Source organism: Octodon degus, unplaced genomic scaffold, assembly GCF_000260255.1.
Source record: "Octodon degus isolate 3935 unplaced genomic scaffold, OctDeg1.0 scaffold00298, whole genome shotgun sequence".
NCBI classification, from domain to species: domain Eukaryota; kingdom Metazoa; phylum Chordata; class Mammalia; order Rodentia; family Octodontidae; genus Octodon; species Octodon degus.
In genome coordinates, this window is record NW_004524874.1 from 87,587 (window position 1) to 100,436 (window position 12,850).

The following is a 12,850-nucleotide window of genomic DNA, read 5'->3' on the forward strand; positions in this document are numbered from 1 at the left end:
CAGATTTACATCTGTTATAACTATTATGTTAGTGAGAAAATAACACAGTAGAAGGAGAAATTTTACCCATGGAACAAACATTTTTAAAAACAGGACAGTAGAAGGAGAAATTTTACCCATGGAACAAACATTTTTAAAAACAGGATAATAACACTAAATAATCTACTGATGAGAAAATTATATATATATACATACAGACAAAAGGATGACACTGAAGGGAAAAGTACTTAATCTCCCAACTCAATAACAAATGACAGAGTAAATTTAATGTAACTCTGACTTCATTACATGATTTAACCATGAAATCTGGATCCAGAATTTGCATACTACAAATTTGCAGTTTCTATTTTAATTTTGTTTTTTCTTCTGTATTTAGTACAGGGCCTATAGGGTCTACAGAGTCTCACTCTGTAGATCGGACTCTTAGTGATCCTGTTTTTCACCCTCCTAAGTGCTGGGATTACAGGAGCGCGTGCCACCACTCCTCTCAAATGTCCTCTCAGTATACCCCACAGGCGGGGCTGGCACAGCATGCCAGGAACTGAACCCCAGCTGCTGAGCTCTGCCTAAGTAGGTGCTTTAGTGCACTGAGCTATCAGGCCAGCCCTTCTATTTTCTTAAAAACCTACATAAAGGGGCCAGGGAGATGGCTCAGTAGAATAAGTGCTTCCCTGGCAAGCGCAAGGGCCTGAGTTCAATCCCAGCGGTTCTGCCAAAAATATAAAATAAAAAATAAAACCTAAATTGTAAAGGTTTACAAGATATCTTCCAAAACACAATGGACACAGGAAGCAGAAAAAAGACAGCAAGCCAGATATGGTGGTGCATGCATGTAATCCAGCACTCAGGAGGCTGAAGGTAGACTGACACAAATTCCAGCTAGCTAGGTTCAAGGCCAGTCTGAACTATAAGGTGAGACTCTGTCTCAAAAAAACAAACTAAACCAAACCAAATCAAAGGGGGAAAAAAAAAAAGATACGGAGGGAGAATCAGGTCATCGTTAAGACAGGAATATAAGTACACTGTAAAAAAACTCCAAAACTGAAAAGTGAGAATTTAGGATTCAAGAATTACTAACTCTAATCCTAAATAATTATCACCACTCCATCAGCGCCTTCCTATTAGAGGTTAACACCTATCCACACAGTGAAATACATTTTATAAAAATGCTAATTCATAAAATGCTGATTAGGTTTTGACTTTTCAAGTGTTTCATTTTGGAGAAATACTACTACACACAAAAATAGTAACACGGTTTGTTAATATAATAAGAGTCAATGTATATCTTAAAAGCTACTAAAAATCCACTATATTCAATTTTGGTCTTGCCATTAGCTCTACTATTCACTTGTATTAGATGATACTGGAAAAATGTGTAAGACTGTTAAGAGGACTATTTGTTTTATTTTTTGTGGAACCAGGGATGGAACTCAGGCCCTCTGTTCCACTGAGCCATCTCCCCGGCCCAAGAGGACTATTTGGAAAACCATATTATGTGTGTATGTATTCATCCGAACCTTTAGAATAAACAAGATTATGAACTACCAACATAAAAATACGCTTCACTTCTTCAAAAATATGCTATCTACGTTCCTGGAGACAACAAACCTTTTACTATCATTAAACATAAAGTACACTAAGTACTTTAGGTATCATTATTAAAAGTCAGAAAACCATCAGGATCACAGTGCTTACATCACTAAGATATGTACCTCAGAACTGCTTTCCATCCTGAAAGCCAAGCTAGAATGGTAAATTATGTAAAATGTGCTGGAGCACCTAAATTAAAACCAATACAACTGCAAAAATAAAAAATATTTTTTACCATAACCGGAGGTGTAATTAGGGCCCCGACGACCTCTGCCTCTTCCACTATAAGACCTAGAACCTTGTACAGAAGAGACGGTACTTTCATCAGTGGCATATCCTTTCTCTTTTTCAGGCCCTCTGGTGGAAGAAGGTCTGAAACCCATACCAATCTGTCGTAGCTGTTCATCAATTTGCAGGCGTTCCATTCTTAGTTGTTCCACTTCCTATAAACCAAACAAAAGAAGGGTGAATCTTTTTTCATGTGCTTTTGTCTTCTTAAAACCTACAACTGAAATTGTACTCCCTACCAAAGGGAAAAAGTCCATCACCTTAGATACTTACTTGGTACAGCAACACTGTGTTCCTAATAAACACAATTTATAAAGTTATTTGCTGACTTAATTCAACAAACATCTATAGAAGGCCTTAGTATATGCCAACCACACTGCTAAAAGCATACAATGTAAAAGGAGATATGGACTCTCCTGCACAGACACATTTAACATATAGTATTAACTCATTAAGTTGCTACTAATTATATAGTGTTATCAGATTTTTCCCTAGAAATGCTAACGTTCTGTTAAAGAAAGTACAAGTACTGCTGGGGAGAAAGCTTAGTGGCATAAGCCCCTGGCTGGCAAGTGCCAAGTCCTGAGCTTGACAGCTGCTGATACTCCCCCCATCACTAAAGTTCAGATATTATCTATGAAAGGTACTATTAATACTTTTCTCATTAAAGCAGTGAAAGCTGAGTTGGGACAAGACTTCATTCAGAAACTGAGTCATATTACAATATCTAAAAGTTCTTGACTAAAAGTAAACAAAGAGTTCTAGAAGCTAAGTTTGGCACGCCAGTCTGAAATGAAACTAGTAAATGACGATGAAATTCAAAGAAAAAAGGTCATCAGGGTTCTTTCAACACATTATTCAGCAGTGATGATATACAATTAGATGGAAACCATACTATTGAGAAGCAGACAGCACATGGTGATACTATATTCTAAACCGGAAAACAAAAGCAAGAATAGCAAATAAGAATTATAATGTTCTGGTGGCACAAGCCTGTAACCCTAGTGCTTAGGAGGCTGAAAACAGAAGGATCACTATGAGTCCAATCTGTGTAGTGAGAGACCCTGTATTAAATACATTAAAAAAAAGACAAAAACAATTATAAGGTTTACTATTTATAAGGGGTTACTTTTTCTAAAATTTCCTTGCTCTTTATTGTTACTCAAAATAATTAATTACCAAGCAAAAGCTGAGGATGTAGCTCAGCAGTCATGTGCTTGCTTACACACACATCCTAGATTCAATCCCAACCAACACCTAGGGACATATAAAGAACTTAATGGCATTTTAGAGGATAGAGTAGCTGATTCAAATATAAATACACCAAGGATATAAAAGTTACCAAGAAAACCTAAAAAGGATACTCCTGGTCTGTGGATCCTTTTTGCACATAGAGGATGAAAGTAAAAGTATAAGAAATTATAGAACATACAAGTATCCAAGTGATGACACTCAAATTCAATGATCACTAAAGTGACCATTTCTTAATAAGAAATTTAAAAGGTCAGAATGGGCACGCATATACTATAAAGCCATTTTATTATGGTAAAGCATATTTATTCACTTTGTCTTATAACAAAAACTGAGCAAACTGAAACTAAAAGACAGCCAGATACTTGAAAGTTACCAACAAATATGAAATGTTTGGGCCAAGGAGATAGCTCAGTAGAATAAATGCTTGCCTGGCAAGTGCAGGGTCCTGAGTTCAATCTCAGACACAGCAAAAAAAAAAAAAAAAGTTTAATGTGTGAACCACTTAATTTGTTTGCAGTGAATAATTAACAGTTATATAGTATAAATGCAGCAAAGAAGATATAAAAATTATAAATTGTATACAAACCTTTAGATAAGCAATATGATATTCTAAAAGAACTTGTACATTTCCAATGCTTTCTTTAGTGCCAACAAATACAAATGGAACCATCCCCTGTAAGAAAACACAATGCCCTCAATATTTAATATTTTAACATAATTCTAGACAGATAAGCATTATAGAATTTGGAAAACATTTTCGTCTTGCTGTATGATTCAGGTTGCTCCTGAACTAACTATACAGCCCAGTCTGGCCTCCAACTTGCAGCAATCCTCTGGCCTCAGCCTCCCAAAGAGCTGGGATTACAGGTATGTGCTACCACACCCAGCTACAGAAGTACAGAGCAAATTACATCTACTAATCAAGATGTGTGTGTGTGTATGTGTATGATTGAAATACTCAGATTTCCAGTAAGCTGTTCACATTTGTGAAATGTGTCAAAAAGTTCAGTATTTGGTAAGTATCTGGCCTAAACATCTGTACATCTCTTAATCTTTCTCTGAATCTCTCTCTGGAGACAGGGTCTTCCTGTGTAGTTCTGACTAACCCTGAAATCACTATGTAGTTCAGGGTGGCCTTGAGCTCACTTGGTCATCCCACGTTAGCCTCCTGAATGCTGGGATTATAGGCCTGCAACACCACACAGCCTCTCTTTTATAATACTGATTCTATGTAACAGTTAGCATGCCCTACCCCAAGCAATATGTTATTGTTTGTAACTGAAGCCAATTTTAAGTGTAGTGCTTTCTAGAACATAATTTCAGAGAAAGTCTCTGGCTTATATTCAGGCATACAAAGCTTCAAACAAGAATAGAGTTGACCATTCTACCCACAAATGTGTGTGATCCTCCTTAGAGGTAATCTATAAAAACAACAGAATTTTGGACCAAGTATCAACATGTAAGAAGAGAGACATGATTAGTTCTTTCAGACTAAAAAAAGGTCAATGACAGTATCATCAAATATTCTTTTTTTTTTTTTTTTTTTTTGGTGGAACTGGAGATTGAATTCAGGCCCTTGTGCCTGCCAAGGAAGCACTTATTTTACTGAGCCATCTCCCCGGCCCATCATCAAAGATTCTTAATACATTTGCTGAGTATCAAATTTCTATACCTTTTAAAAGAATAAATTGTTCTAAGACAATCAAACTGAAAGTTCTGTATCAAGAACTAGCTTTTTAAAAAAGTACTGACAAACCAATTAAGAACCCAATGTCCACAATTAAAAGATAACTTCTTTATTAAGTGCATTATACAATACTACAAAAACCACATGCACCCTACTACACAAGAGTTAAGCACTCCAAAAGACGTTAACTATTGGGCCAGCCAGATAGCTCAGGAGACTAAAGTGCCTGCTGAGACAGAGTGCAGGGGCTGGTTCCCCAGTGTGCTGCGCAGGCCCAGCCCCAAGAGCATGCTAAGAGGGCGATGGAGACTGGGCGTTGTGGCACACCTGTAATCCCAGTGCTTGGGAGGCTGAAAACAGGAAGATCACTACGAGTCTGATCTACGTAGTGAGACCCTGTACTAAATACATTTAAAAAAAGAGTATTTCCAACATGATTTCCCTAGGCAAATACATTGATTTTTAAACTTAAATCTTCTATTTTTCAAGATATGTTTGCTAAGTATAAAATTCAAAGAGGACAGATCTTTTCTTTCAGTCCTTTAATTAATCTAGTTTCTTACACACTTGGTCTTTTTTTTTTTTCTTTCTAATGTGGAATAAGGTGCTATTTTGTTCTTCCATAGCTAATATTTTTTATGTTTATGCTTTAATGATTTTTTTTTCTTTACAATAAATTTTGGACAATTTCAAAAAAACTTACGTCTTCTCTAGGTAGCTTATTTTCATTGTCTCCTTCAATTCTCACCCGAACAACACCTGATTTGTCCACTATTTCTTGAATAACTTTGCCATTTTTTCCAATCACTTTACCTTTAGTAAGAGAAAAAAATATGTAAGTTAAAAAGCAATTCTATCATGTGAACACTCTCAAATTATGATTTTCGATGAAATTATAATCAAGTAAAATTCTACCTTTTTACTTTCAACTAAAATCACCTACAGATTACCAAGGCATTTTCATCCTTAATCTGAAACTTTTCTTTCAGTATGCCTGTTACTCAGGTTGACAATGTTACTCATGCATTAGAAATTCTTGATATGTATTAATTTAAAACATCCTAATTTCACATTTGCTAAATATCAATCCCAACCTATTCATTTCAAAACATATTTTTAAGTGTCCTATCTGACTCATGTTTGTAAAGTATCAATTCTAATGCATTTTATAACACAAAAGGAGAGAAAACTAAATTCAGCATTAACCTTATCCATTTGTTCACTTACATATTATATTCACAGAAATAAATTATCAATCTGGTCTTCATTTTAAAGTCTGTACTTATCCAAAAGATACACAACTTAATTTTAGATTAACACCCTAAGATATGTTTGCATTTAACAAAGATTGTACGTTGCACCAGTAAGTATGCGTGTTGTATGTACTTACAACACGCATGATATGCTCGATGTCTTGCTAGGTATGAAATATTGTAAAATAACACAATATAAATTATTTACCTTCTCCATACTCAAATTGTAAGTCTGCCGAGTAGCAGTTATTAAACATTCAACAATCAAAAGAGAAGCTCAAAGAGGAACAAGACTCTCAAAGAAATGTACTCTCTCTCTAAAGTTCAACAACATAAGATAACGAAGCAACACTGGGGACTGTCACCTAGCCAAAGTCAATATTCTAGTAATCTTCACCATATGGAACAAATGCATCCCTTTGACCAGGGATGGCAAGCCTTCTGCAGCTTTCAATGAGATGAACAGCCCAGGACAGCACATGTGCCAGAAGTTCACTACCATTGTCTGAAACAGTAACCCCTTTATGAAGTCTGCATCCCCAATAAATTTTACTAAATCGTTTTCACAAAAGCATAAACTAATTTGGTTGAAAGGAGTTTAAAATGCAAGTTACATGCTTTTGTACGCTTGTAAGAAAAACTTTCACTAATCAATGAATAAAAGACCAATGAGAATAAAAACCTGGTCGATATATAAAACACACTATGATGGGATTTCCTCACTCTTTTATTCTCTCTCAAATCTCCTTCCCTATTAATAACCCTAAACTTAAAAGCAGAAACAGGTTTAAAAAAAAAACAGGACAGGGAAATCACATGATGTGTCTCTTCTCTGAGAAGCCCTAGCAGAACAAAAGCAACAGTGATTGTTAACACAGTGATGCTCAAAAGCAGCAACTCCATTCTTGCCCCTGCTAAAAATAAGCAAATGTCTTTTCGAAAAAGGAAAAACCAGGTCGACAGAGCACAATCCTTTCCTCCAGAATCTGTCACTTCCTTTATGTGAACTATCCCAGCAGCAAGTAAACTTCCATCACCCTTCTGGGGTCCTGGGCGGGGACCTACCTGCAGGTTTTATTTAGGACCACCAGAGACCGTCAATATTTTAACTGATCATTTCCACAGTTTAAATTCCAGAGCACATTGACAAACTGAAGCAGACCTGTAGTATAAATTGAGCACTGAGTATAAATGCTGAAGGGACAGAGTAAAGAGGTGATTAAGGGTGTTTTCTAAGAGATGAAAGGTGCTGATCCATTTTCACATCAATGTTCACAGAACATAGTTTCCTCTGACTTGGTTAAGACAGCAGTGGTCACACTCCACAACTTAACTAAGTAATGGAAATCCTCTCTGAAACTTACCCACTAAGTGGTTCTCACTCCCTTTATTCCTCTTTTTCTCTTTCACTTGGACTAAGAACATACCATTTTTCAAAAGACTGGTTCATCCATAAAACATTTTAGAAGAAAACATAGTATTATTATATATGAAAACCAATACAAATTCCTATGCTTCCAAAGTGTGCTGTCTTATCAATATGCTAGTAACACGTATTTCCTAAAGAGCACACAATCCCTATCACCAAAAGAAACCAAGAGCCAAGATACAAGAGAAAACACACACAACATGGACTCACATCATTGTACTAAGAATCAGAGAAAATATGCGTAAGTTCCTTACTCCTGAAGTATCAAGGATTTTTACTTATAATTAACAATACTATGAACTCTTAGATCAAAGCTATTTTCTTAGAATTATCAGCTTCAAGTCTTATTCCTACCCATAACCCACCATCAAATCATTTTTAGCGAGGGAACCTTACTACAAACTAAAATTATGTTCTCTATGGTCTACACAGCTATCTACATTAATACCTGATAGGTGTCAATACTTAGGTATGATTTAAATAAACAAAATTTTTTTGAAACAAGCTCTTCCTAAAACAAGCTCTTTCCCAGAGGTGATCTGACATTTTGTATCTTAATATTAAAATTATGCAAAATCCTTCAAGTTCTTATTCAATCTTAACATCTCAACTTATCTCTCCAACAGACCAGTCTACGGCCAACAATGATGTACCAAGAACTATTGTGGTAGAACTTATATAACTGGGAGAGGGGGCCGGGGAGATGGCTCAGTAGAATAAGTGCTTCCCTGACAAGTGCAAGGGCCCGAGTTCAATCCCCAGTTCCACAAAAAAAAAAAAAAAAAAAAAATTAGGATAACTGGGAGAATGCCACACCTATGCAAGTGTCTAGGCAGAACACCTATCCAAGTAAAAACCTCTTTACTAAATGCTTCACCTACCAACAGATGAATTCAAAGAAACATATTCTTGCATGATAAATCTTTTTTTTTCCACCCAAGCATACTACTTTTAAGTGGCCAAGTCAAACATTTAAGAATGAGGTATTCTATAGTTTATACTTGTTTTACTGTATGTGACTAATGAAACACCTACTGCTAGGAAATTACTTCCTAAAGGGTAAGCTGGCCTCCTTACACAAATGAAACCCAAAGGGCTGAAATGAAACAAAGGGAAACAAGAATATATACCGCTCCTAAGAAAACTTTACAATGTTAATGCTTTTTATATTATTTAGGATAATCATTAAAGACTAAAAACATAAAGTCTTTGCATTTGCCTCAAATACCACTTAAAAACACATAGCTATGGTTCAAGAAACAGAGGCACAATAATAACAGTGCCACCAAATTAACTCACCCCAACCTAAATGCTTATTTCATCACAGCTTCAACTCAAATATTACTTTACTTATAATCCATGAGTACAATGGTTTTCATTAATTAACAATACGTGACACCTCCCCTCCTGTATCAACACCATCATTTTTTTCTCCTACCCATGACATCTTACCTTATTCTATGCCTTTGCAAAAAGCAATTATTATTTATTCAGGGCCTACTGTGTAGAAGCTTATTACCCTACTGTTAGTCCAGTTACTTTTTCTTCTGCACTAAACAAAAGGAAAAAATTATCACAAACACCTCATCAAGAAGTACTGGGGACACAAAATGATTTAAAAAAAAAAAAAAAAAGGAAAGAAAAGACAATAAAAAGAGGAAAATAGAAAAAAAAAGTTCTAAGGAGAAGATACAAGAAAAACTGAAATGACAAGAATATAATAGGTCAGCCTGTATAGAAGAAAACACCATTTCTTTTTAACAAGACAACAATGTACAAGTCACATAAAATGTTATCACTAAAAAGACAGTAAGTTATTTGCAACCTAAATTTCTTTTCTACATTAAAAGTAGAACAAAGTAACAGCCTATAAAACTCACTTTCAATTAACTGACTACAAGTAACTAAGTAATGTTTAACTTAATATTTAGTAAAGAATTACCTACCAACAAGATTCCTAGGAACCTGAATAAAATCCTCCACAAATTCCAAGAAACCTCTAGCCTTTTTTACAGCATCAGCACTCTATATGGAAAAAAATAAACAAAGTTCTGTTATAATCCTAGAGCAACCCATAATCCAAAAAGAAAAATATGGAGGGGAAAAGAAATGCAATACATTGGAAGATTCTTCTCAATCTCCTGGACTGACACCTCAGTTAGCTAATTCACAATATTTTGAGGGGCGAAAAGGCCAGGCAGAACTACTAAAACCAAAAAATGTTAAACATCATTAAAGTTTTTTATAAACTGAGAGAATAATGGTTCAAATTACTTATATAGCTGGGTAGTCAAACTATAACCCAATCTTAAATATGTTGTACTGGTCCATACCCTCTATAATATATTTCTCCAGGTAACTGCTAAATTACTCAAATATTCTAAACTGTGTTGTTCTTTAACTTAATTTTCAACATTGGAAATGATCTTAAAAATTGTTTTTGCAGAATCTAGCTTTAGCTCAGTAGAATAAGTGCTTCCCTGCCAAGCACAAGGGCCTGAGTTCAATCCCCGGTTCCACCAAAAAAGAAAAAGAACTAGCTTTAAAAATGTACCCTACTGATAACGCATTATCTGTTCTAAATACAATTTTATACATCTGAGTAATAGTTACTTTCTCTTAAAGAGTTTAATGTCTAATAAGTAAAGCTCAGATTCACTATGTGCTTACTACATCACATGCAATATCCAACAAGAACCTTAAATAAAAGACATACTCAGGACTAAGGGTATAGCTCAGTAGTAAGAGTTTGCTGAGCATGGTACAAGGAGGGCCCTGAGTTCAATTCCTAGCATACAAAAAAGGTGGATTTAATATTTATAACCTAAGTCAAACATCGTCATCTTATAACGTGGACATTACACCAGGAAGTTTACATGACTTGCCCAAGCCCACTCTAATTGGTAGACAGGACTCTAACTCAAGCAGTATAGTCTATCCCCCTTGAGAACTACGAACATGAAGTCTCTATTCAGAACTACTCTAGTAATCAAATTGAGTCATTAAGATCTAGAATTCCATAATCTAAAAACAAGTAAGAAATTAACTCTACCATGAAGAATAGTCTCAAGGCAAAGTCTGAAGAACTGCACATATTGTTTCATTTACTCACTTAATATCCTTCCAAATCTGACAATCAATGGCAAAGTATAATTCAAATTCTAATTACATAAAAACTTCTATTGTATACTATTTATTACTGCCAATGCCTGACACACAGTAAGCATTCAAAAAGCATTTGAAGCCACAGAGATTGTTTGGCAACCTTAGCACCTGCCTGACAAGTGCAAGGTCCTGAATTAGAACCCTGGCACCCAAAAGAGGGGAAAAAAAAAAACAAAAAAAAAAACACATTTGAATAGCTAAGTTGGTAATGTAGCATAGTGCTAAAGGACCTGCCCTAGCACAAACATGGTCCTGCATCTGACCCTCCAATACTGTAAAAAGTGACAAAGTGTGTGTAAGAAACATAGAACAGGAAAAGGAAGAAAAAAAAAAAAAAAAAAAAACTAAAAAAGGCTAGTGATAGGCTGTTAAGAAAAACTTCTAAAATGTTAAATTAACCAGTAAACCTGAGTCAAATAAAATCAACTTTAGTCCACTTTTATTTTGGTTGTTTTGAGAGAGGGTCTCACTGTAATCCAGGTCAGCCTTGAGTATACTATGTAGCCAAGGGTGGCCCTGAACTGTGATCCGCCTTCCTCAGCCTTCCAAGGTCACTTTTCAAGTAAACATCACCAATGGATAAAGATGATGTGGTTCTTTTATAGAGTACTACTCTGTTATAAAGGATAAGCTTGAGATATTTCTAGCTATAAATGGATGCACCCTGAAACCATACTTAGATGAAATAAATTGGACACACATGTGTAAATACTCCACTGTTTCTCTGGTTTAAATAAAGCACAAAATGTGTAAGATACTGTGAAATAGGAAAAAAATGTTTCTATGGAGAAGGGAAAAGGCAGGGGAGAGAGTTTTTTAACTGAGAAAAGGAGGGAAAAACAGAAACAAAGCTTTAGTAAATGGATAGGGGAGGAGGGGTTGAAGGGAGGCTAGGGGAAGGGTGGAGGAGCAAGTTTACCATGTATTGGTACAAATGATATTGAGTACGATCTTGATGTGCATCTAAAATGTACCAAAACAATCCGATTCAAGAGGAAAAGACAATACATAACCAGGCTAATTTATTAAACAAAGAGGTTCTACTGACAAATGAAATTCCAGATAAAACAGAATGAAAAAATAACTTGTCACTACTGTATAGTAATCAGCCAAAGTAGCAACTTACCTCTCCATAGATTCTAAAAGTTCCAGTATCTTCATCTAGCTCAATAGCGGTAACTCCAGGAACCTTCCTAGCTTGTTGTATATTACTACCATGTGTTCCTATTGCCAAGCCCATTAAGTCTTCTCTCACAACAAATTCTTCATGAAAAGCAGCTGCAAGTTGTTTTGTGCACTAGTAAAAGAGACATATTAGAACATATTATGAAATGAAAATAATGTTTGTATAACCGTGTTCATAGCAGCATAATATTCACAATAGTCAAGATGGAGAAACCAAGTGCCAACCCATCGATGAGATATGCAATAGTTATCATTCAGCCTTAGAAAGGAAGCAAATTCTGACACATTACAACACAGATGAACTCAGAAAATTATCCTATATGAAATACGTTTTCTAAAAAATTACTAATATGTTAAGATTCCTCTTGCCATAATAAACTAGCTACAGTAATCAAAGGTAGAAAAAAAGCAGCACATGATCTTGGGGCTAAAAGCAGAAAATTATTGAAAGCTGTCTTTTAAACAAGCCAGGTTCAGTTTTAAAATATGTGAAGTTCTGGAGATTAATAATGTAACAACAGTACTCAACTCTTCATTTAAAAAGTTAAGATGGTGCAGGGCAGAGGATTACTGGGAGTTCTAGACCAGACTAGAGTACTACAAAATGAGCTCAGGGCCAGCCAGGGCTGCACAGCAAGACCCTATCTCAAAGACAAAAAATCCTCAAATAATGTTAAAAACTTTTAAATATAAATTCTGCAATTCTTGTGACACTTGTGTCAAAATGTATTTACATACCACGTTTGGAATTTTTAAATTAAATGGGAATATTCATAAATTTATTTCAAAGATAAACATATCTCTATTCTCTTAAGCAAAATTGTGTATACAGCCTTATCTTTTCTGGGAAGTATGAGAGTAAGGGAATGTACAAGTATCCTAATAGAGCAGAAATAAATAGGAGAAAACAGAAAAACTGAAGACAGGACAGAGAGCAATGAACGATAGGCTTTAAGAGTTGTTACAATGGGGGCCAGGGAGATGGCTCAGTGGAAAAAG

General features: G+C 35.3%; 1 protein-coding gene across 5 annotated transcripts in view; it reads right to left on the reverse strand.

Annotated features, from left to right (window-relative positions):
- Window positions 1-12,850, reverse strand: part of Fxr1 (FMR1 autosomal homolog 1) — a 66,758-nt gene that overhangs the window by 11,202 nt on the left and 42,706 nt on the right. For 4 of the 5 annotated variants that reach the window (XM_023707553.1, XM_023707552.1, XM_023707556.1 and 1 more), the window contains exons 8-12: window positions 11,793-11,963; window positions 9,448-9,526; window positions 5,523-5,632; window positions 3,719-3,805; window positions 1,826-2,033 (exon numbers count right to left, since the gene is read on the reverse strand). In XM_023707553.1, the coding sequence (XP_023563321.1) occupies window positions 1,826-2,033; window positions 3,719-3,805; window positions 5,523-5,632; window positions 9,448-9,526; window positions 11,793-11,963 (655 nt within the window). The remainder of the gene's footprint in view (window positions 1-1,825; window positions 2,034-3,718; window positions 3,806-5,522; window positions 5,633-9,447; window positions 9,527-11,792; window positions 11,964-12,850) is intronic. The other variant, XM_023707554.1, reaches the window with a different exon arrangement.